The sequence below is a fragment of the Passer montanus genome, unplaced genomic scaffold, assembly GCF_014805655.1.
Source record: "Passer montanus isolate IOZ18808 unplaced genomic scaffold, ASM1480565v1 scaffold11, whole genome shotgun sequence".
Classification (NCBI taxonomy): domain Eukaryota; kingdom Metazoa; phylum Chordata; class Aves; order Passeriformes; family Passeridae; genus Passer; species Passer montanus.
The window spans coordinates 20,439,875-20,461,322 of record NW_024357613.1 but is presented as its reverse complement, the minus strand read 5'-3'; the positions used below and the strand labels follow the sequence as shown (position 1 = coordinate 20,461,322).

The 21,448-nt window shown below is 35.7% G+C and overlaps 1 protein-coding gene across 1 annotated transcript in view; it reads right to left on the bottom strand.

The window, feature by feature from the left end:
* Positions 1 to 21,448, bottom strand: part of EYS (eyes shut homolog) — a 708,088-nt gene that overhangs the window by 500,028 nt on the left and 186,612 nt on the right. Inside the window, exon 13 of the mRNA XM_039729652.1 lies at positions 13,088 to 13,192. Coding sequence (XP_039585586.1) covers positions 13,088 to 13,192 — 105 coding nt within the window. The remainder of the gene's footprint in view (positions 1 to 13,087; positions 13,193 to 21,448) is intronic.

Genomic DNA, 21,448 nt, shown 5'->3' with positions numbered 1-21,448 from the left:
GGGTGCCAGAGCTGAGATTCCCCTGCAGCCCCTGGTGCAGCCCATGGTGAGGCAGCTGTGCCCCTGCAGCCCATGGAGGGCCATGGTGAATCATGTTACGTAGGGACTGTCATATTTTTGTTGGCTTCAGGTGCTTATAAATAGTTCAACTTCACATTTTCTCCAGTACTTTTTTCAATAATTCAAGTTAGACCTGACAGTTCTATACTTCACTTCTGCTCTTTTCTACCTTTATGTAACTTGGCCTAACCACAAGCCACAGCTCTGAAATTGCTCTGAATCCTTTCTAAATAGCACAGTTGAAGCTGTAGCCGAACAAAGAGATTTTACAGTATACATTTTCATTTGAACACACTAGGTTCTTCTGTAACTGATAAAATTATTAAGAAGATTATTCCGGAGTTATAGAAAAACACCCGAAAAACAGCACAGTATTGGTCACCACTTCATGAGGGGAAAGTCCTGCTTATCAAACATGATTTCCTTTTAGGACAAGACAACCCACTGTTGATCAAGCAAAGCCAATTGGTGTAATATTTCTGGGTTTCTGCAAAGCTTTTGATACTGTTTCTCACAGAATCCTGCTGGACAAAATGTCCAGCATATAGCTGGATAAACATATCATGTGGTGGGTGAGGAACTGGCTCAGGAGTTGGGTGCAAAGGATTATAGTGAATGGGGTGACACCAGTCTGGTGACCTGTCACTGGTGGGGTTCCTCAGGGCTCCATCCTCGGCCCTGTGGTCTTCAACATCTTCATACATTACTTGGACACAGCACTTAAAGGTGTACTAATTTTGCCAATAATACTAAACTGGGAGAAACTCTTTACTCCCTCAAAGGAAGAGAGTCCCTGCAAAAAGACAGAAAAATTAGAGTACTGGGCAATCACCAACCACATGAAATTCAACCAGGGAAAGTGGTGGATTCTGCATCTGGGTCAGAGCAATCCTGGATGAATGTACAGACTGGGGAATGAAGTACTGGAAAGCAACGCTGGGGAAAGGGTCTTGGCTGACAGAAAATTGAACATGAGCCAGCAGCGCCCTGGCAGCCAGGGTCAAGACTATGCTGGGAGGGCATCAGACACAGCATCACCAGCTGGGCAAGGGAGGGGATTGTCCTGCTCTGCTCTGCACTGGGGCAGCCTCACCTCAAGTTCCATGTGCAATTTTGGGTGACACAATATAAGAGTGTCCAAAGGAGGGCAACAAAGATGGTGAAGGATCTTGAAGGGAAGCCATATGAGGAGTGGCTGTGATCACTTGATGTGTTCAGACTATTGCTTTTCTTCATCTATTCTTGAATATAGTGCCAACCAGCAGAACAGAACTTCTCATCAAAATTATTTCAAAAGGAGTAAATCTGACCTTTCTGTAATTTTTTCTCTCTTCATTCTCCCCCATCTAAAATTTCTTTCTCCCAATGAGGGCTCGTGAGTGCACCATGTCTCTTTTAGCTACTTGACTTCAGTGACCATTTCTACTGCTTTTAGACAAGCTGGACCTTAAGCCACACACTTAACTGAGAAGGTGTAGCAGAACTATTGCTCTGCAGTGTTTTTCTTTTAAAAAGAAAGACCTTTAGCCTATGCAAAGGGACACAATGGCTAGATACATCTTCCAATACTGTAAGCATATTTTGTTAGTTCCTCTAAAAAATAGATTAGAACTAGAGAAAAAGGATTAAGGAAAAACAGAGACATACTCTACACAGCTTACAGTAATACACAAGACTTACAGCTATTACAACAGAAGTTTGATTACTGTACCACAGCAGGCAGTCTCAGAATCTCTCTTATTTACACTAAGAAAACACAGAATAAGTTTTTATTCTAACTGTGCTTGCTGGTTTGAAATGTGTCAGGCTATTCTATAATTTTGTGGTATGATGCATTAAGACAGCACCTAATGATGCTTTCCACCTGCAGAATAAAATAACTTCAAGAGTAGAAAAAAAATGAAAACTTTATGACATAATATCAGTTATCCATTTTCATTTTCCCATGAGGACTGAGAAGTTGTCAATGTTTCCTGCTTCTTTTGTGATGATGTCAACATCTGCTGAGAAGGTGATACATATTGCATAACATAATTTGATTGTTATTAGGAATAGATAATTTATTACCCTTTCCTATATAACATCTTCCTGTAATTAATATGCAAATCCTGTGGTATTTACAATTCCCTTATGGAAAATGAAAAATGAGAGTACGAAATTGCTTAATTGAAATAGTTTATGCCAGTTAGAATTGAGGTTTTGAATTAGAATTTTTTTTTTCTGATTGCTGCTAGTAGATCAGAAAGAAAAAAACCCAACAAACAAAAGCAATGACAAAAATATAAACAAAAATAGTAATCATTAATATGAATTACCTAACTTCTGAATTACACAGATTTTCAGTTTAACATCTCTGAAAAAAGTTCAGTGAAATACAAAGCTCCCAATGAAATCAGCACATGCAGTGGGCAATGTTGCTCTTCTTCCTCAGTTAGATCTCAGAGGCATTCCATGTTTTCAGATTTTGTGTGTCAAGAATGAGGAGATAAGAGGATGAGCTGACCCTGCATTGTGTAATACAACAGTGGATTAAATAAAGAGCTCTTCAGTTCAATATGATGAATTAATTTGTTACAGAAAGTAAGTTCAATGACTTTATTAAAAAGAGAATGGTTTCAAGTGACACATAAAGTCAGGTATGCATTTCCTTAGGATTGTAAACAATTTTAAAGTAGAATTTAGGAAGACAAATATAATAATAAAAACATACTTACATTGGCTTGCTGTTCATGCCATTCATGGAATTAAGATTGGCAGGCAGTAGCAAGCAAAATTTTGGTGTGGAACTACTTAGAATTCGCTGATAAGCAATCTGTTTGACAGAAGCATGGTACATAGACATTTCCTGTCATTGACCATATATTTTCTAGTCTGCCTTTTGTAAAATTTAAAAATAATATGAAATCCAGATACGATCCTTCATTTCTCATCTGATTAGAACACCATATGGTACTAGAAAAGTTGGGGGAGGGGAAAGAAATTGATTTTAGTAACAGGTAAGTAAAGGAAAAAAATGGTGATTAAACAACATAAAGCAAGAGCAGTGGACTTTGCTGAAGGTCTAGTAGGGCAATTCTCTTAATTGCTGAAAATTTTATGTAATATTGTTACTCCTTATTGATGCAAGTAGAGAAATAGATTATGAGAACTGAACAAATACTAATTATTTTTCAGTTCATTGTAGGATCAGAAGATTTCTTGGAAAGTGAGTTGTCAGAGAAGGAAATTATTTTAGAGAAGGGTAGAGAAGCATAAAGACAGAATAAAAACATAGATAAAGAATTAAATGAGTGGAAACTTCAAAGAAAAAGAATAAATCATATCCAAAATAAAGACTGTTAATATTTCTTTATTGCAGTAGAATAAAGAGTGTTTCAGTTTTGGCTATAAAATTACACTTCTGAATTATTACTTTTTTTAAAAAATCAGAGATGGCCAAACAACATAACAGATCATAATTTGAAAACTTTTGGATCCTTTATTAGAAATTTGAATGTATTTAGACATGTAGACAAATAACCTATTAATTATCTCCTTTCAGAAATAGATGTTTTGGAATGAACAATTTTTAAACATATACATCAAATATAAAAAATATATTAATAGGCGTAGCATACTAATATCAGGAAAAGACAATAATTTGATTATCATATTAAGTAATCCATGAAATGTATGATTTTAAGCCTATTGACCAAACTTTTTAGCAGTTTTCTGGAATGTGATGTCTGAAAACAAATATGATTTGCATTTTTAATGTCAGAAATGGAAAAAGGTAGAGAGGAGCCAGAGATTACATAATCGTAAATATTATTAATTTCTTATTAAAAGTGATATGAATGGGCTCTTTCTATAACCAAGAGGCGCTTAACCATGGGAACATATTCCAAAAATGTATTAAAAAAAAAAAAGAGATACCAAAACATAAGAAGCAGAAAATTAAAAATTAGTCACAATTGGCAAATGAAATCCTTTATAAAACAACGTAACTTTGGTGAATTGTGAAATAGAGCTATGATGGTTTTAACAGGTCTTTAAAATAGCTGGTTAGTGTCATAATCATTCCTTTCCATCCTGTTACTGCCATTACAGTACTTTTAGAAATAAATAGATTCAAGCTAAAGGCTGTCATAGAGATATTTCCTGACCTGGGAGATTTGTAATGGGTTATTACAGTGTTCCTCAAGACATCACTCTTTTGTGTCTGCTTTTGGTAGCAGTAACTCAATGTCTTATTAGACACTTTTGAAATAAATAGTGTTGTTTTTATCAGAAAAATGTCAAATTTTTAAGTCATCTGCTAGGGTTGGTGGATTGAATTGACATTACAAATGAGCTATTAATCAATTTTCTTCCCTGTATTTTTAGCCTCATACATGACAGCATATTTTTTTAAAAAATGAGAGGAAGTTGACAATTTTTACTTTTTCGATTGCAGGAAAATTTCTTTTACCACTGGCATGAAGCGCTATACTGCAAAATAGAAAAACAGGTGGAAAATTGGAATTATAAAAAAAGAAACTTTCTTTATGAAGCTATTACACTTAATAAGGTATCTTTTTAGAATATCAAGAAATTTTCCATGTGATCCCTTCACCAAATTTGCTTTCTCTTTCTTCGTCACAGGCTGCCTTAACAGCAAAGTCTTATAAGAGGCTTTTTAATGAGCTTTTCAAAGCGTGTTGCTCTTCTCATTTGTCCTTTCCTCCTTCCTATGATACTTTTGGATTCCACCTTTTCCTTCTGCTACACTTGGGTGCAAGTATATATACATAGTATGTGTTAATGTATAATTAATTGTTTTCAGAGTCATTTTGTGAAATTTCTTCTTCCTTCTTCATTTAATTATTTTCATTTTAAAACTGTAATTAAAGGTATATCTAGTTCAAGATTTTTAAAAAAATAATTCTATCTTGTCTTACATCTTTTTAATTTACCAACTTTTTATATATTTCAATCTTTCCATACAAAAACTCACTAAATGCTTATTTCTATAAGAGTAATAATGAAATCTCACTGAAGTAGAAATTGCAGAGATTCATTTTCTCCTAATACCTTTATGTCTAATTTCTAACAGATAATAAAGATTAGGTTTAAAATTTTGAATCTTACTGTGCTTCTAGGAGCATTTTGGACAAATAGAAAGAAAGTACAAATGCCAGGGTATTACAGAATGCACAGTCTGTATTACATCAGTATTACATCATAGTGCACACTTTGAATACACAAAGCAATTACATCTCCCCTAGAGGAATGAGCTATTATGCACTTTTCCAGCAGCATTTTTGTTTACATAAATCTCAAAGACTTTTGTCTGCATGAAACATGTATATTAAGGTTAGCATTACAACTTCAAACATGCATGGCAAGTTAATCCAAAAGTATAATAATTGCAAGTGAGGAAACTTAAGACTTTTCTGCACTGTCCTCTTGCTTTTCTTGTGAAAATTATGAAAGTAGAAACAGGCATGTATATCTTGAAGTTTGATTTACATAGACAATTAGAAAAGAAAAAGTGAGAAAACTAGTGATTTACGTAAAAGACAAATTAGTGGGCAAAAAAAAAAACCAAAAAAAAATACACCAAGTAATGCAAAGGCACTCTTCACCTCCTCCCAATGGCCATATTGTCTCTAGCAACAGCTACTTTAGAAAACTCTTTCCAAGATTTTATGGCTGACTATATTATTGCATTTCGAATAGAATATTGGTCCTTGGTCCTTGGGGGTCAGCTGTCCCAGCTCTGTACACTCCCCAATGGCCATATTGTCTCTAGCAACAGCTACTTTAGAAAACTCTTTCCAAGGTTTTATGGCTGACTATATTATTGCATTTGGAATAGAATATCTCCTTAGTCCTTTGGGGTCAGCTGTCCCAGCTCTGTACACTCTGAGGTGTTTTTCCACTCCAGCCTACTCACTGTCAGGGCAAAATGAGAAACTGAGATGGTCATGATGCTGTGCAAGCACTGCTCAGCAACAGCAAAAACATTCCTGAGCTAGCAACATGGCTTTGGGCTGTTACGGGAAGCCCAAACTTTGGGAAGTTCAGCAAAAACATTCCTGAGCTAGCAACATGGCTTTGGGCATAAATCTAAATCACGGGACTGTAACTTCTCTGAAGTGGATTATTTCTGTCTCAACCCAACCCTGTATGTAGATCCAATAAATTCTAAGTTTGGGGGAAATACCCATTAAACATTAATTTTCCTGAGTATTATCAAGTCTTTCTCTTCTGATAATGAGACGATCAGGGGCTTTTTTCCAGAGTGAAAAAACAAAGAATGGCCTTCAAAGCTTTTTTTTTCCTGCTTCCTAATATTGAAAATGCTATCGAATACTTCTGAATTCTTTTTCTTTATAAAAGGGAACTCCCAACTTGTGCCAATTTTAGAATTGCTGCCTTTTTCAGCTAGGTAATTTATGAATAAATTGTTACACATAATGTAAAAAAGTTTAACTTTTTTACATTATGTGTAACAATTTATTCATAAATTACCTAGCTGAAAGTAGGTAATTGTGTAACAATTTATTCATAAATTACCTAGCTGAAAGTAGGTAATTGTGTAACAATTTATTCATAAATTACCTAGCTGAAGTTTAACTAATATTATAAAAGGCTCCATGAAAAAAAATTAAGTAAACAATCCTACCTTCAGTGATAAAAAATGCTTGGATATGCTTAGGAATATCTTTATTAAAAAAATCTTAATACACTAAGAGTCTTAAAACCACAGAAGAATTACTGGGATATTAAAATATATTTAACATTTCACAACTATCAGAGTAAAAACTACTAGTTTATGGAGGAGCTATAAACGTAAGGAAAAACTCTTGGGGAGGACCCCTAATAATGTTCCCTGTCACTTACTGTTTCCAGATACTGCTTTTACAAGGAGCAGCAAAAATGGCAGGTCCTGGAGACCCATCCACATAACCTCTGCTCTCCAACATCTCTGACTTTAGGTGGCCTCAGGCTTCATCCTGGATGAAGAGCCAACACAAATGTCATGGATGTCACTGTGTACAGAATTCTCAGTATTAAGACTTTGCAAAAGAGACAACATAATACAAATATATTGGCCTCTGTTTCCCTATAATATTGAGTCAATTAACTGCTGCTACAAGCAATTCTGTACTATTTGCTATATGAATACTCAAAGTATCTTCTGTGTCAGTCTACTGAAAAACCTTTCTACAGGTGATTAGATGGACTTGTTTAGAAAGACTTGTTTAGATGGACTTGTTTAGTTTTATCCCAGTACAAGTTAGGATGTTAGGTAGAAGAGAAACATGATTTACAAGTTGCAGAATTGAATTGTGACTTGGAGCAAGAAATAGAGAATTGGAATTTTAAGCTACGCATCAGGCAGTTGTCTTGGCAAGCAGAGCAAGAGCTTCATGTGAAAAATGCTGCACTTTCTGATCAAGAAACTTTGAAATCAAATCAAAAAATATCATAACAAATTCTGTGTTAAGGATCATTGTGCAGCAGCAATGTGAAGAATTGAATGATTTTGTAAGCTTTCTTCATCTGTAATCTTGATGATTCACTTTATTTTTTGAGTCACAGCATGCAATAGTTTTTCTAAGGTCTCTTCCTTGCGTAAAAACTTTCAAGTATAAGCATCTACTTCATAACAAGGGTTGCCAGAAAGGTTTGAAAGAAAGTACAGTCTTATTTCATGGTACACTAAACTTTAATAACAGCAACACCTTCTGAAAAGGAAGAATTTGATTTACAATTTCTCTGTGTGCATGTTTACTCTTAATCAGAAGTACTGCTCCTTTGATTCAGTGTATTAAGTTGAACAAAAATTTATTTTAGGTTGAATCCATCTTCTTATAGGATTTTCTGCTTCAAAATCAGTCTCCTTTAGTAATCATGCTAATCATCCAGTAATCCCATTTAAAAAAAAATAAAGGAAATAAATATTTATGTATTCAATTAAGTATAGCAGGAATAATACATCACTGATGCACAAATAGGAATGGGAAAGAAATTGTGTAGAAGATGTAATGTTTTCTAAAAGAGAAAAAATGTTGCATCCAGCCTACAACTGTCTGAGAATAGAAGGAAGGGAGACTATTTATGGAAAGATTATTAGTTTAGTAACTTCTAGCTGCCTGTTCCTTTTGAAACTTCCAAATATTCCGGTGTTTTAAAAGTCAAAGGATTCTTCAGTATTGACTTACAGATATTTTGGTTGTGAACTTGTCTAATCCTTTACCAAAACTTCCAAATAAATTCTCTAGTTATATCCCATTCTGTGGTAACAAATAGAGAAGTGCAATGTCAACTGTTTAAAGTTCTTTATGTTTCTAAAATTCCCTCATGCTTATCTTCTACAAACTTAAGCAGTCTTCACTTTTCTGTAAGGATCTTGCTACATTCCACTGAGCACTTCTGCTGCCTTTCTGAATATTTTGTAAAAAATACAGCACCTTGTAGGTTAAAATGTCCATAAATATCACAAAAATATGGCCCGTAAACACCTTATATATTTTAGAAAGAGGTTTCTCACTTCTTTCTCAAACTGTTCTTCTCTACTTGACCATTTCAAGGCATGGTTTCCAGATGACATACTGCTGTTGTCATAAAATATAGCCCTTGTTTTTAACTTTGTTTCCCCTCTTTTCTAAATTCAATATACACAGGTAACCATTTCCTAGTGAAATAAAAAATTAATATTCAGGAAAAAAAGTGATAGTTGATAAATTCTTGAATACTCATAAAAATATGGTTTTGGAAAAACATTTCATATAAACAAACACTTTTATTCTTTTCAGCCACAAACTTGATAAAATGTAATGGTATCATTAAGAATATGCAGAACTTTTTTAGATCTGCTCAAAATGCTTACAGTCTTAAAGACTTTGCGTAGATATCATTAGTTCAACTCAAATTCACCTTAAAGAATTGTATTTATATAGTAAAACTGGGCTAAGATCCCTTAATTAGTAATAGAACCACAGGAAAACTTGAGTTGGAAATGACGTCTTGAGGCCAGCTAGTCTAATACTCCCTCACAGTAATCCTAGCTAGATCAGGCAGCTAAGGGAACTGTCCTGTCAATATTCAAATATGATAAAAATGATTCCATAGATGGGGATACCACAAACGTTCCAGAAAATATGTTCCAGTAGTTAACCACTTCCATAGTGTTGTTTGTTTTTGGGGTTTTTTTGCCTTAATGTTGAATTTTCCTGCATTTTGACTTGTGTCCATTGACTCTTGTCCTGAGAGAATTTTAACCTGTAAGAAAAACCTTCTTCTGTCTTCTCTGTATCCTTTCAGGAGATAGTAGTAAACTCCAATAAATTGTCTCAGCCTTTTCTTCAGTGTGAACAGGTCCAATTACTTCAGCATCTCCTTGCATATCATGTTCTCCATTTTCATGGTCCTTTGCTAGACTTGCCTCAGTAAGGAAATGTCCTTCTTTTAGCAAAGAATGCAAAACTTAGATACAGTAATTCAGATGCAGTTCCACAAGTCTGTAGCAGGGCTACTCACCCCCCACAAGAATTTACCAGTTTGTTAACCAGTCAGGTAACTCAAGTAGGACAAGCTGTCTTGTAGTGAGTTATTTTGGTGCCATGGGGTTAACGCTGGTCTGGCATCTCCCAGCTGACAATTAATATCTTAATGTTTAAGTGATATCTGGGACAATAAATCAGATTTTGGCTGACCTTTTGATACCTCTTTTTATGACTATAAAAGCAGCATCAAACTTTCACAAAGCCTGTACATTTTCCTGAAACTGTGTGGAGTTTCTCCCATGAGTAGAGATGCTTCACTGTTACTCCCTAGAGATTAAGTGAAGAAATCTGTGCACATTACTGTAATTTCAGTAAGTCACATTCAACTCCTAATCAATACTATATCTTTCTTTATTTTTAATGTCGGTCCCTTGATATAGTGCACTGTTTTCTCTTATGCTGTAATCTACTAGTAGTTCTTTAGTTTTACACTGAGTAGTAAGTAATCCTGATTAAGGTCTTTCATCTGTTGCCTCTGTAGCCCCTCAGTTCCAAAATTCTGGCTACACAAACCCAGAATGGTTGAAGTCCTCTATAAGAACCAGGGTTTCACTAGGGTGAATGTGAGGCTCCTCCCTTCTCTCTACAGAGACCCTCAACCACTTGGACTCTCTGGTGGAAGAGCCTGTACCAGACTCTCAATGAAATGTCACCTGTCCCTGTCCTTTCTTTAATCCTGACTCATAAACTCTTAGTTGACTGCCCATCCTTCACCAGCCAAAGCTCCATGCATTCCAGCTGGACATTGGCATAAAGTGCAAACGCTACCTCCTCGTCTGCCTTGTCTGCCTTTCCTAAAAAGCCTTTATCCTCCCATTGCAACACTTCAGTCATAGGAGTCATTCTGTTGTGTCCCTGTGATGCCAATAATGTCATAGTCGTGCAGGCATGCATCCATCTCCAGCTCAGCTTCTCCTGTATATTCCCCATGCTGCATGCATTTGCACAGAGCCATTTAAATTGATTTCCTGATAAAGCAAATTTATTAGCTGAAATTCCTTTGTGCTGTCTATCAGGTGCTATATTGACTTTCTACAGTCCTAAATACTGTCTAAACCATTGCTTTTCATCCTGCATTTTGCAGATGGGTAAATTCTTCACAAAGACTGTATCTAACAGGTGTTCAAAATGGTAATAGAAAATGTTTATAGTCTGAGATTTCATATGTGTACTTCTTACAGCATTTCAGTATTCATTTCATGCATATGATCTCACTTTTTAAGTACAACAGGAAGATGTTCTCATACTTATTGTTGTGTTTGTGATTTCACAGACCAAGCTACACTGACAAAATGAGATGTGACATTTGGTTTATCCACAGTGGAAGGAATGATGAAATATAGTCACAGTCTTTGCAACTGAAAAAGTAAAGCTAACTTATTACAGCACCATATAAGAATTCAGCCTTAAAAATTAGCCAATAATAATAATAATAATAATAATAATAATAATAATAGCAGTAATAATAAACCTTTAATTTTCTGCATCTTGAAAGTCTATTGTAAGACTCACGTCTCAAAATATAGTATGAAATGTATAAGTATGCACATGTATAATACACAGATACATATACTGCTATATATAATAATATCCACAAATATTTATACATATATTTAAAATATATTCTTGCCCTTATACTATTACTTAGTGGCAGTGCTGGCTGCCAGTTCCTGTATTCTACACATCAATAACTTTCAAGGTATTTGCAAATAAGGCTTAAAATAGCGTGTATACATTTTAAAAACCTGTATAGGGACATAAAAATTTTAAACCACTTATGTTGCCTATTCACTTTAAGTAAATATTTCAGTCTAAATACAAGATTGATCATTTTATCCTTACACTGTTAACTTGACATTGTAGAATAAGGTTTAATGCAATGTAATTGACTTAAGAGTATTAAAAAACTGGAAGTGAAAGAGTATTTTGCTTCATGTTTTGCTCACTACTTTCCAATTAGCTGACAACCAGTCAGCCCACAAAAAAGAAAGCAGAGAATTAAAAAAAATTACTCATGTTATGCAAGTGTCACATATTAAATTAGCTGGTTATATTAAAACAGACTACATTTCAATGTGTAAATTCTTGCCCATAGCACCAATCCACACTGAAAAGCCACACTGAAGCATAAAGGTTCATATATCAGTATGATACTGTTTATTTGTTGGACTCTAACCTCAGAGGGTTTTTCCAACCTAACTGATTCTGTGATTCTGTGAGTAAAATTATGTATGCCACAGAAAGATAGAAAATTGATCTACTCCTTTTGACAAATTCAGATATTGCTGGTGTCTCTCATCACTGCAAGTAACTGAACTGGGTTTGCACAGCACTGTTTCAGTGGGTGGCAGGTACAGGGGTGGCTTCTCTGAGGAGGTGCCAGAAACTTCCCCCTGGTCTGATGGAGTCAATGCCAGTCAGCTCCAGGATGATCCACTGCTGGCCAAGGCTGAGCCCATCAATGATGGTGGTAATGCTTCTGGGATGACAGTTAAGATGAGGAGGAAAAAAATGAACTGGGCAACTGCAGCCAGAAAAAAATGTGAGGATAGCAAGAGTAACAGCTCTGTAGACACCAAAATCAGTACAGAAGTAGAGGAAGGAGGTGCTACAGGCACCAGAGCAAGATTCCCCTGCAGTCTGTGGTGAGGCAGCTGTGCCCCTGCAGCCCATGGAGGTTCATGGTGGATCAGAGATCCACCCGCAGCCCACAGATGACCTCATGACAAAACAGGTGGATGTCCAAAGGAAGCTGTGACACTTCCTCTCTCCTTGGAGCCACAAGTGCTGCCAGAACAAGCTTCTGGCAGCATCTGTGGTCCCATGGAGAGAGAAGCCCATATTGGAGCAGGTTTCCTGACAGGAGCTGCGACCCAGGGGACCCACACTGGAGCAGGCAGTTCCTGAAGGACTGCACTGGAAAGGAACCATGCTGGAGCAGTTTGTAAAGAACTGCAGGCCATGGGAAGGAATTCATATTAGAGAAGTTTTTGGAGGACTTTCTTCCTTGGGAGGCAGCCCACACTGGAGCAAAGGAAGAGCATGAGGAGTCCACCCCCTGAGGAAGAAGGAGCAACAGAAATGATGCATGATTGACTGAATGCATCCAGCTCCCAGCCAGGGTCAACCCACCACAGCAACCATTATGACAACTGCTGTATATATCCACGTTTTCTTTCAAAATTTTAAAAATAATTTTTGCTAGTAGAGAAGATGGAAACAAAATCATGCTAGTGGCAGAGTTGGTTGATTTTTAAGGCTCTCTATTCATAAGTTTGGAAGGCAGGACTTCCAGATTACAAGTTATATTCATTAAACAAATTCTGCTGACACCACCCGCATAACAATTGTAGCATATGCTTAAAGAATACCAGTTCATCCTTCTCTCTTTTCAAGCATAATAAATTACTACTTAGTTGTGTGCTTATGAAAAAACTTGGTTTCTTTTTTGAATACCACAGAACATTTCTCAACTAAATGTGACTTCTTACCTGGCAAACAGCTACAGTAAAATTCACCAATCAAATCATGGCAATGGCCTCCATTTTTACAGGGCTCGGAGGAACATTCATCAATATCCGTGGAACAGTTTTTGTCTGACAGAAAAGAAAATTAAACATTAAACTATAAATCATGCTGGGAAAGTAGAAAAGCTGCTTCACAATGCAAGTGACAACTGCATAGTTTAACTTTTCCAGGTTGGAAACAATATTTTATTTCTGCTTGACAGTTTTAAAACTAGAGATATTCATAGATAGAGTTGATAGTCAAGAAATTAAATATTTTAAAGGAATAAATATGAACAGCATTTGAAAAAAAGTCCTTTGTATATTCTAGCATCACAACTCAATGCCATAATTACTAGAGCTATATGCTACTTTGAAAAGAATTGTTTTAGAGAGTTAATAACCTTAGTAACAATAGCAAGAAAAAATATTTCTCAAGGTTGTATTCATATTTCCAGATGAATGAAGCCATTTCTCAGATCCAAACAGAAACCCACAAGTTCACTCAGCTGTTTCTTCATTTTTCTGCTTTTAAAAAGATTTAATTGAGCTGTAATTCAGATTCATTCAAATCTGAAACAAGAAAAATAGAGGCGAATATACAGAAGATACATAGAAGGGAAAATTTAGTAGACAATGGAATGGTGGCTTATGAAAACAGTTAACTCATTGGACATACCAAATAAAATCCAGTCTCCTGTTTCTCTGATGTGCATTACATTAATTTAGGGCAATAGCTACCTAGGCTATTATAAATAATACTGGGATCTTTCTGAACAAAAAATTGATCAAAAATAAATGGGACAAATATTTGGACTAGGAGCTCACACTAATACCAAGGGTTCAGCCAATTATAGAGAAGGAAAGCTGTAACTATCACTGATGTGAACAGGCAGAACTTTTGTTGGTGTTCTGTGTAGAAATTATGGAAGGTTCCTTGTATCACTCAAATCAGATATACCAGAAAGGTAATGAATCCCAGGGACCTCAGTCTAATGAGCCGAATTAAAGGATCATGTGGGGTTACTGGGGTCCCTCTTGGACAAAAAAAAAGCTGGACAATTATAAATTCATTACAACAGTAAATGCATGGATGACAGAGGGAGTTTCGTCTTCCTTAACAATAGGATGTACTGTCAGCTAACATGTAAAAATAGAATGTATGCAAAAATCAAATTAAATGGGAAGGAGAGAAAGTGAGAAGACAGAGGAAGGAAAGAAAACAAAATTAAGAAAAAGGTTTAAAGGGATGGTAGCAGAAGCTCATAGACAAGGATAATTATAGAAACCAGGTATGAGTTTGACATTTTGTGGAAAATACTGCACAGTCATATATAATAGGCTGTTAAATGATTAAATACAGATCAAAAATCCAGTAGAATCAATCTAAAGGAACCTTAAATTTTTTATAGCTTGTGGGTTTTTCTGTTGTTGTTTTGTTTTGTTGTTGTTTTTAAATAGCTAAAAGAACTAACAGAATCCTTAACAACACAGGACTTGGACCCATGGAGTATTTAATTTCAAACCCATAATTTTTGAAAGGAATCATTGTTCAAAGACACAAAGATATTTGAATGCAGAATTGGTAATTTTTCATGCCATAGTGGAAAAGGTAACTTAAAGGGAAAAGTGTTCTCTGACTATAAGGAATGAAATGTGAAAAACTTAGCTGAGAGCAGTCAAAATCCATGGTAAAGGATAGGAGGTTTAATAATATAATAGAATATTATATAAAATAATATAAGAACTGCAAAGAATGCAGAGAAGTTCTGATTTGAAGCCTAATAAAGAGTGAACATCTTACCTTATAAAGGTAATTATGAAAATTGCTCTTTGCTATAATTACACAAGGAAAAACTTTTTGCAGGAGAAAGACCCTGAATATTAGGAAACCAACACAGCACTTCCTGGCTTTCAAAGTATGAAAAAAACCCAATTTACAAAAAAAGCCAGTTGAGTTGCTAAGGGTAAACTAAAAAGTACAACATAAATATGGAGGCATGAAATGGGACCAGCAAAAGCATGTAGCTGTTATAGGATGGTCAGGGTAACAAGAAATTGCGTTGTATGTACTTCATATCAAAGATGAAGGAGAGATGTGGTTTCTCATCCAGAGAAGAAGGATGGCTACTGATAATGGTAATCATACAAAATTGTTCAATGCTTCTTCTGCCTCAATCATAGTAAAAAGACCAGCTGAAAAGCAGGTCATTATCATAATTAATACTTACAATTAAAGGGCAAAACTTCAGTGTTGAATACAGAAGAAAAGCTGTAAAATTTTCAGATGAGTTAAATATTCAGATAGGCTGGTCTGATGAACTATACCCTTGGGTACTAGTGAATAAAACTCAATAGTTTTCTTCGTGAACATATGAAAAATAGGTAAGGTACCAGAAGACCCACTAAAATCAACCTTCAGGAAAGGAATAAAAGGCAAAGACATGAAATTAAATCCATTTGTGAAAATCCTGTTCCTGGAAGAAATATTGGTAAAAGTTTTAGTGTTTACTTGCAAGAACCTATAAATAAAAATAGATCCATAAAAAATGGGCCTTATATAAGCAAATTGCTTTCCTTCTACATTAAATTTACACATTTTGTAGATAACAAAATCCAGTAGCAAATGTCATGCTTCTTTTGTGCACTAATGCTATTTTTTGTGAAATCCCAGTAATTGGTCTTCATATAAACCATACGAGCATATTATCAAATGAGTAAAACTTTATGGAAAGCCATATTCATGCATTAGTTATCAGTGTTTTTGCTACCAGACTGGATGAATCAACCACAGAGGTTTTGAAAGAAATCTACTGCCCATTCAATTCTGCTAAATTTTTTTCAACAGCCTAGATGGTGGGTAGCAAAGTAAACTCACTGATGGCAACACAAAAAGGTACATTGAAGAACAGGATTAGAAGTCTTCATGAATTTCAACCACTTGTTGATAGATTCTAATGTAACAAATGTAAACTGATCAGAAGAGAAGATACGATACAGAAAATCACAAGTAGGAAAAAACATCAGAATTTTGTTTTAAGATAAATAGTTTGCTGGGCTACATAAAAAAGAACATATCCAGTTAGAAGCTTTACTGGAGTAAAGCTTCTTTTGGAGTGCTTTGCACTGCACTTGGTGCAGAAATTTTTGAGCCAAATAAGAGTCCATATGAGCATGTTAGGAATGACAAACAGCTCAAAAGCATGACCTTGTAGGATGAACAAAATAAATGAGCCTATAAAGCCTAAATAAGGAATATTTGAATAGAAATGTGATGGCAATCATAAACTAAGGAAGTACTCTCACAAAATTCATCAGTTTGCTGTGTTCATAGTAGGCAGGGTGAGAAGTAATGCATTTAAACTGCAGTGAAATATTAGACAATAAGGAAATCCTTGTAGTGGTTAGTATAACAGCACACTGGGAAGATTCCACCAAGAAAATAAGGAATTATTGGATTTCTTTAGCAAGATACATAGGTGAGAAAGCAACATAGTATATTATATGTGTTTGGCTGGGATAAGAATGAAACAGATTATAGTTAGTATTTTGTTCTAGTGTTGTGATTATATAATTTACAGGATATAAATTCTGTTTATTACACTGAAGAATGTCCAAAGACTTATGTTTGTGTAATGAGTAGGATTGTCTGGAAACTTGCTTTGCCTTATAGTAAAGGTCTTAAGTTATTTGGTGTGTGATAACTCTGCTCTGATTTTGGAACCTAGGGCTTCTATCCAAATCTGTGTCTTTACTCTATTTCTCTGTCAAAACATGTTTCTACATTATTGGTATTCAAGGAGAGGTGAGCCCAGGCTTGCAGCAGACAAGAGAGGTAGGATACAAGTGTTAACACCAGCAGGAAGAGAAAAACACACTCTCTGCACACCATGAATGCACTTGGTTGAAATTACAGAGTGACAGATACTAAGGCCTACTCTTCCAAGAAAGCAGTACAGCTTTTGGCACATTCAATCTGAGTTCACCCCTCAAATCTTCCTCATGAAAAAAACATAGTGAGGCAACTGAGGCATTCTATACTTCCATGTGTCTCCTTTTCTGTAGGCAAATGTGAAAAGTCCTTACTCTATTATTTCAACACTGACTTTTAAAGAGATAGCTCATTTCCACTCTCACTTCCTTTCCTACATCTCCTTTCCACAGGGGACCAAGCATATGCACCAAATGAAATCTTGTGATAACTTTTGTTTAGCTAAACAGTACATTTTTCAATGTAATGCAGGTCACTTCTGGTCACTTGTAGTTTTCAGATACAAGCACAGAAAAAACCATGCAGATTAGAGCTACTGAGCTGTTGCTGAGCTGTATGTGGGAAAACAACAAAAGCAATTTGAAAAGGACTGCTGCAGGCCTCAGCATATGAGCACTATTGCAGTGCTGTGAGAAAAAAAATCTCAGACATATTTAAATAAAACAAAAAGCGAACATTGATGTGTAAAATATTTCTGTATAAAACATTGATTAGAATGTTCCATATTTAAAAATAAGTGGGAAAGATGCAAGAAAAGCTACACAATTTATTCAACAACTGAAGAAAGCATGCTATTGGCAAAGGCTTAAAGAGCTCCATCTGTTTCATTTAGAAGAAACAAAACCAAAAAGTGACTTGATTACAGTGTGCAAGTATCTTTGCAAAGAGAAAATACTTGAGTAGCAAGAGCTTTTTCATTTTGTGTAGAAAAGGTAATGAGCTGCAATAGATCAAAGTTGAAGACAAAAATTTAAATTAAATATTTAATATAAACTTCTAAATCTGATGGTGATTACTACTAGAAAAAATGCTAGCAAAATACTGGCTTCTTTTCATGCATTCAAATCAGGATTGAATGCTTTTGGATTCATTGTCTGCTTTAATCAAAACTAGAGTAATTAGTTTCAGTACAAGGTGGTTAATGGCCAACATTAACTTCCTTCTGGTACAGAGACCTAATACAGAGCATATAACCAGCAATCTATGGATTGTTAGAAGACTTGCAGAATATATACACTCATCCTGTAGCCCTCTCTGTGTCTTTCCTGGGAGAACATCACAGCAATTTAGTGAGACGGGTATATTTCTGTGATAGTAATAGCCTACCCTGAGGCACTTGGGCTCTGTAGCATCACTGTCATCATGTGAAATATGTATGTCCTGTAACTGAAGGTTTTGGAAGTTACTAGGAAAACTGGGTGCAAGGTGTTGCTCTGATACTAGAGCAAATAGCCAATGCTATTCCATTTCTTGCCTGGTTACCAATGTGCAAAGGAGGAAAAAAAAAATTATGATAGTTGTGTAAACAGCATTAAAAATCATCATTCTGCATTTAACATTTCCCCTCCTGCCTCAAGGCTCCTCAGTAGTCTCTGGTCAACTCACTACTTAAGGAAAGAGAGTCTTGCTGTGGTGTAATGTTCCCACTATGACCACTGCAGCCCTGAGGCCCAGTACACATGGCACTGGCATTGCTAGCCACTGGTCAGATATCAAGCTAGGAGCAAGGGCCTCAGGGGCCAGGCTGATGTTAGCTCCATAGAATCATGGCATGGTTTGTTTTGGTAATGACGTTACAGATCACCTAGTGCCAACCTCCTGTCATGAGCAGGGACACTTTCCATGAGACCAAGTTGCTTAATGCCCCATCCAAACTGGTCCTGAACACTGCTAAAGATGAGATATCCACAGAAAATAAAGAAAAAAATAATGACAAAGAAGAATTCCAAAGAGTAAAGAAAAAAAGAGTCAACAAGATGGCACCAAATAAGACTCTTATTTAGTGCAATCATACTAAAAGTGACTGTGTCATACTGTGAATGTCTCTATCAAAGGAAAGGATGACAAGAAACAATTGTTTCATTATCTAAAATGGTAAAAAAGAGTCAACAAGATGGCACCAAATAAGACTCTTATTTAGTGCAGATACTAAAAGTGACTGTGTCATACTGTGTATGTCTCTATCAAAGCAAAGGATGGCAAGAAACAATTGTTTCATTGTCTAAAACGGCAACCCAGTATACACATTGGTATATATAATTTAGTATCAAATGCTCCAGTATTATGCTAGTTGGTATGGTAGAGGCAGTGTTGAATAACAGAGCTTTTCCAACATCAGTGATTAGCTGGATTTTTTTAAGAAGAGGAGCTATCTACTAGAAAAAAGCTAAACACACCCTAAATATTACCATTCTTATCCAAGATGCCACTTCTGTTTCTCAAATTCATTAACAAAATGTCTGTAAGGGATGAAAAATGTGCACTGGGGAAGTTGCTTGGAGGTTGATTTTTTTCTGTGTCAGGGTTTATTCATTAATTGCTCAGGTCATTGCAGAAAATTAATTCCTAACAGGATTCTTGAGGCAGCTATAACAAAAATTTTGATTGAAATTGTGTCTTAATAGCCATATGTTATTTTTCAGGTGCACTCAGATGTAAGAAGTAGAAGTGAGCCTTCACCCTGCTGGCATATAACAGGATTCTTGAGGCAGCTATAACAAAAATTTTGATTGAAATTGTGTCTTAATAGCCATATGTTATTTTTCAGGTGCACTCACATGTAAAAAGTAGAAGTGGGCCTTCACCCTGCTGGCATATTATTATGTTTCTTTTTCTTGGGCCAGGTCTCATAAGCCCTCAAAAGAAATATAATACACCTTAGGATAGCTCAGCTATTATTTTGGAGGCATAAAATATGCTTATTGATGACTTTTGCTGCTGTGTTAGAAAATAAAAAGGTTTAATAAAAGGCAAAATAACAAACAGAAAAACTCGAGCCAGGTGCAGAGGTCTGCTCCTGGTATAAACACCTCACAAAAGCCCTTTAGCTCTTTTGTTCTCCTCTTTTCTACCTGATGGGCCAGGGAGGACTTTTTGGCTTCTATCCAATTAGATGTCCTCAAGTTTTTGGTGAAGTCCCTGAGGTTCTATGAGGTGCCTTTTCACCTAATCATTGAGAGAAACTTCTGGGCTTCTTTCCTTTTTTGGGGGACAAAGCATAGTTTTTGGCTTCTATCCAATTAGATGTCCTCAAGTTTTTGGTGAAGTCCCTGAGGTTCTATGAGGTGCCTTTTCACCTAATCATTGAGAGAAACTTCTGGGCTTCTTTCCTTTTTTGGGGGACAAAGGCTAGTTTTGCCACTCTGTCATTAGGCCGCACACTCCTACAGCATATTATATGTTCATTGTATGGTGTCATCAATGACATTAACAAAGGAAAAATATGGAGTTAAGGAAAAATTAGGTTGGTTTTCCACAGTAAGTCAGGAAAACTAAAAATTTCAGCCACATGTTCCAGTGTCTTCTGTGTGTGTTTTAATCATTGTATGAGCATACCTAGGCATGATTGTTTTTCCTTTTTTTGTTTGGTAAGAGCCTCCTAACAACTGACAACAGCTTTAAAATAAAAAATCAAGCCTATTCATATAAAATCATTATTTTCCAATTTATCTTAAAGTAATTAATTACATAGTCCTGCCCAGAAAGATATTAATGGATATTCTACTTACATTATGTAATGCATGACAGTTGGAATCACTACTAAAAAACCCTACCATTTTATCTGAAATAATGGGGATAAACTGGAATACAAAAATAATCTCATAACTTCTTCAGAAGAGCAAAGATAAAGTAAATTCCATACGAGCTAATTAAAGTTTTGATTGAAGAATTAACTTCTCTTTTGTCAGGTGGTTCCAACTATTATTATTCACCCTCTAATTTAAACCAATCATGCTTAGTATTTGCAGATGGAATACTCTTGGAGGAATGTGCCATTTTGTTTCTCATATTAAAAAACTGAGGAACTTTTCTTATATTTGAAATGACTGGAAAAAACCAATTGATTTTCTTTTCTTTCATGCAATTCATTAACTTTTATGTATTATTTTATAAAAAATTTTATGCAATGTAGTTTGCAGCATGATGAAACTTAAACAGATTTTTCTGCACTCTACTGATTTTTTTCCCAAATGTACTAACCTGAATTCCTTCCAAGCAAAGCAGGTACACTTACACATGACATGACAATAAATATTCTCTAATAACTGAGAAGTACATAGTGAATACATTTCCATGTATGCATAAATGTTGTTTATTTTCCAGCATGTTAAGTTTGCACGCCCCACTGTGGGAAGCCTGCCCTCAACAGCCTGCCATTTATAATGTTTGTGGCAACCAGCAGCCCATCCGCACTGCTCCAGCTGAACAGGGGAAAGGAAGTCAGCCCTTCACTCCTCCATGGCCTGCTATGAGTCAGAGCTCTGCTGGCCAGGAGCCTGGGGAACCATCTCTCCCTCCAGTTGATAGCTTCTGGGTCTTGTTTTGGTTTGAAAACCCTCAGTGCTTTGACTAGC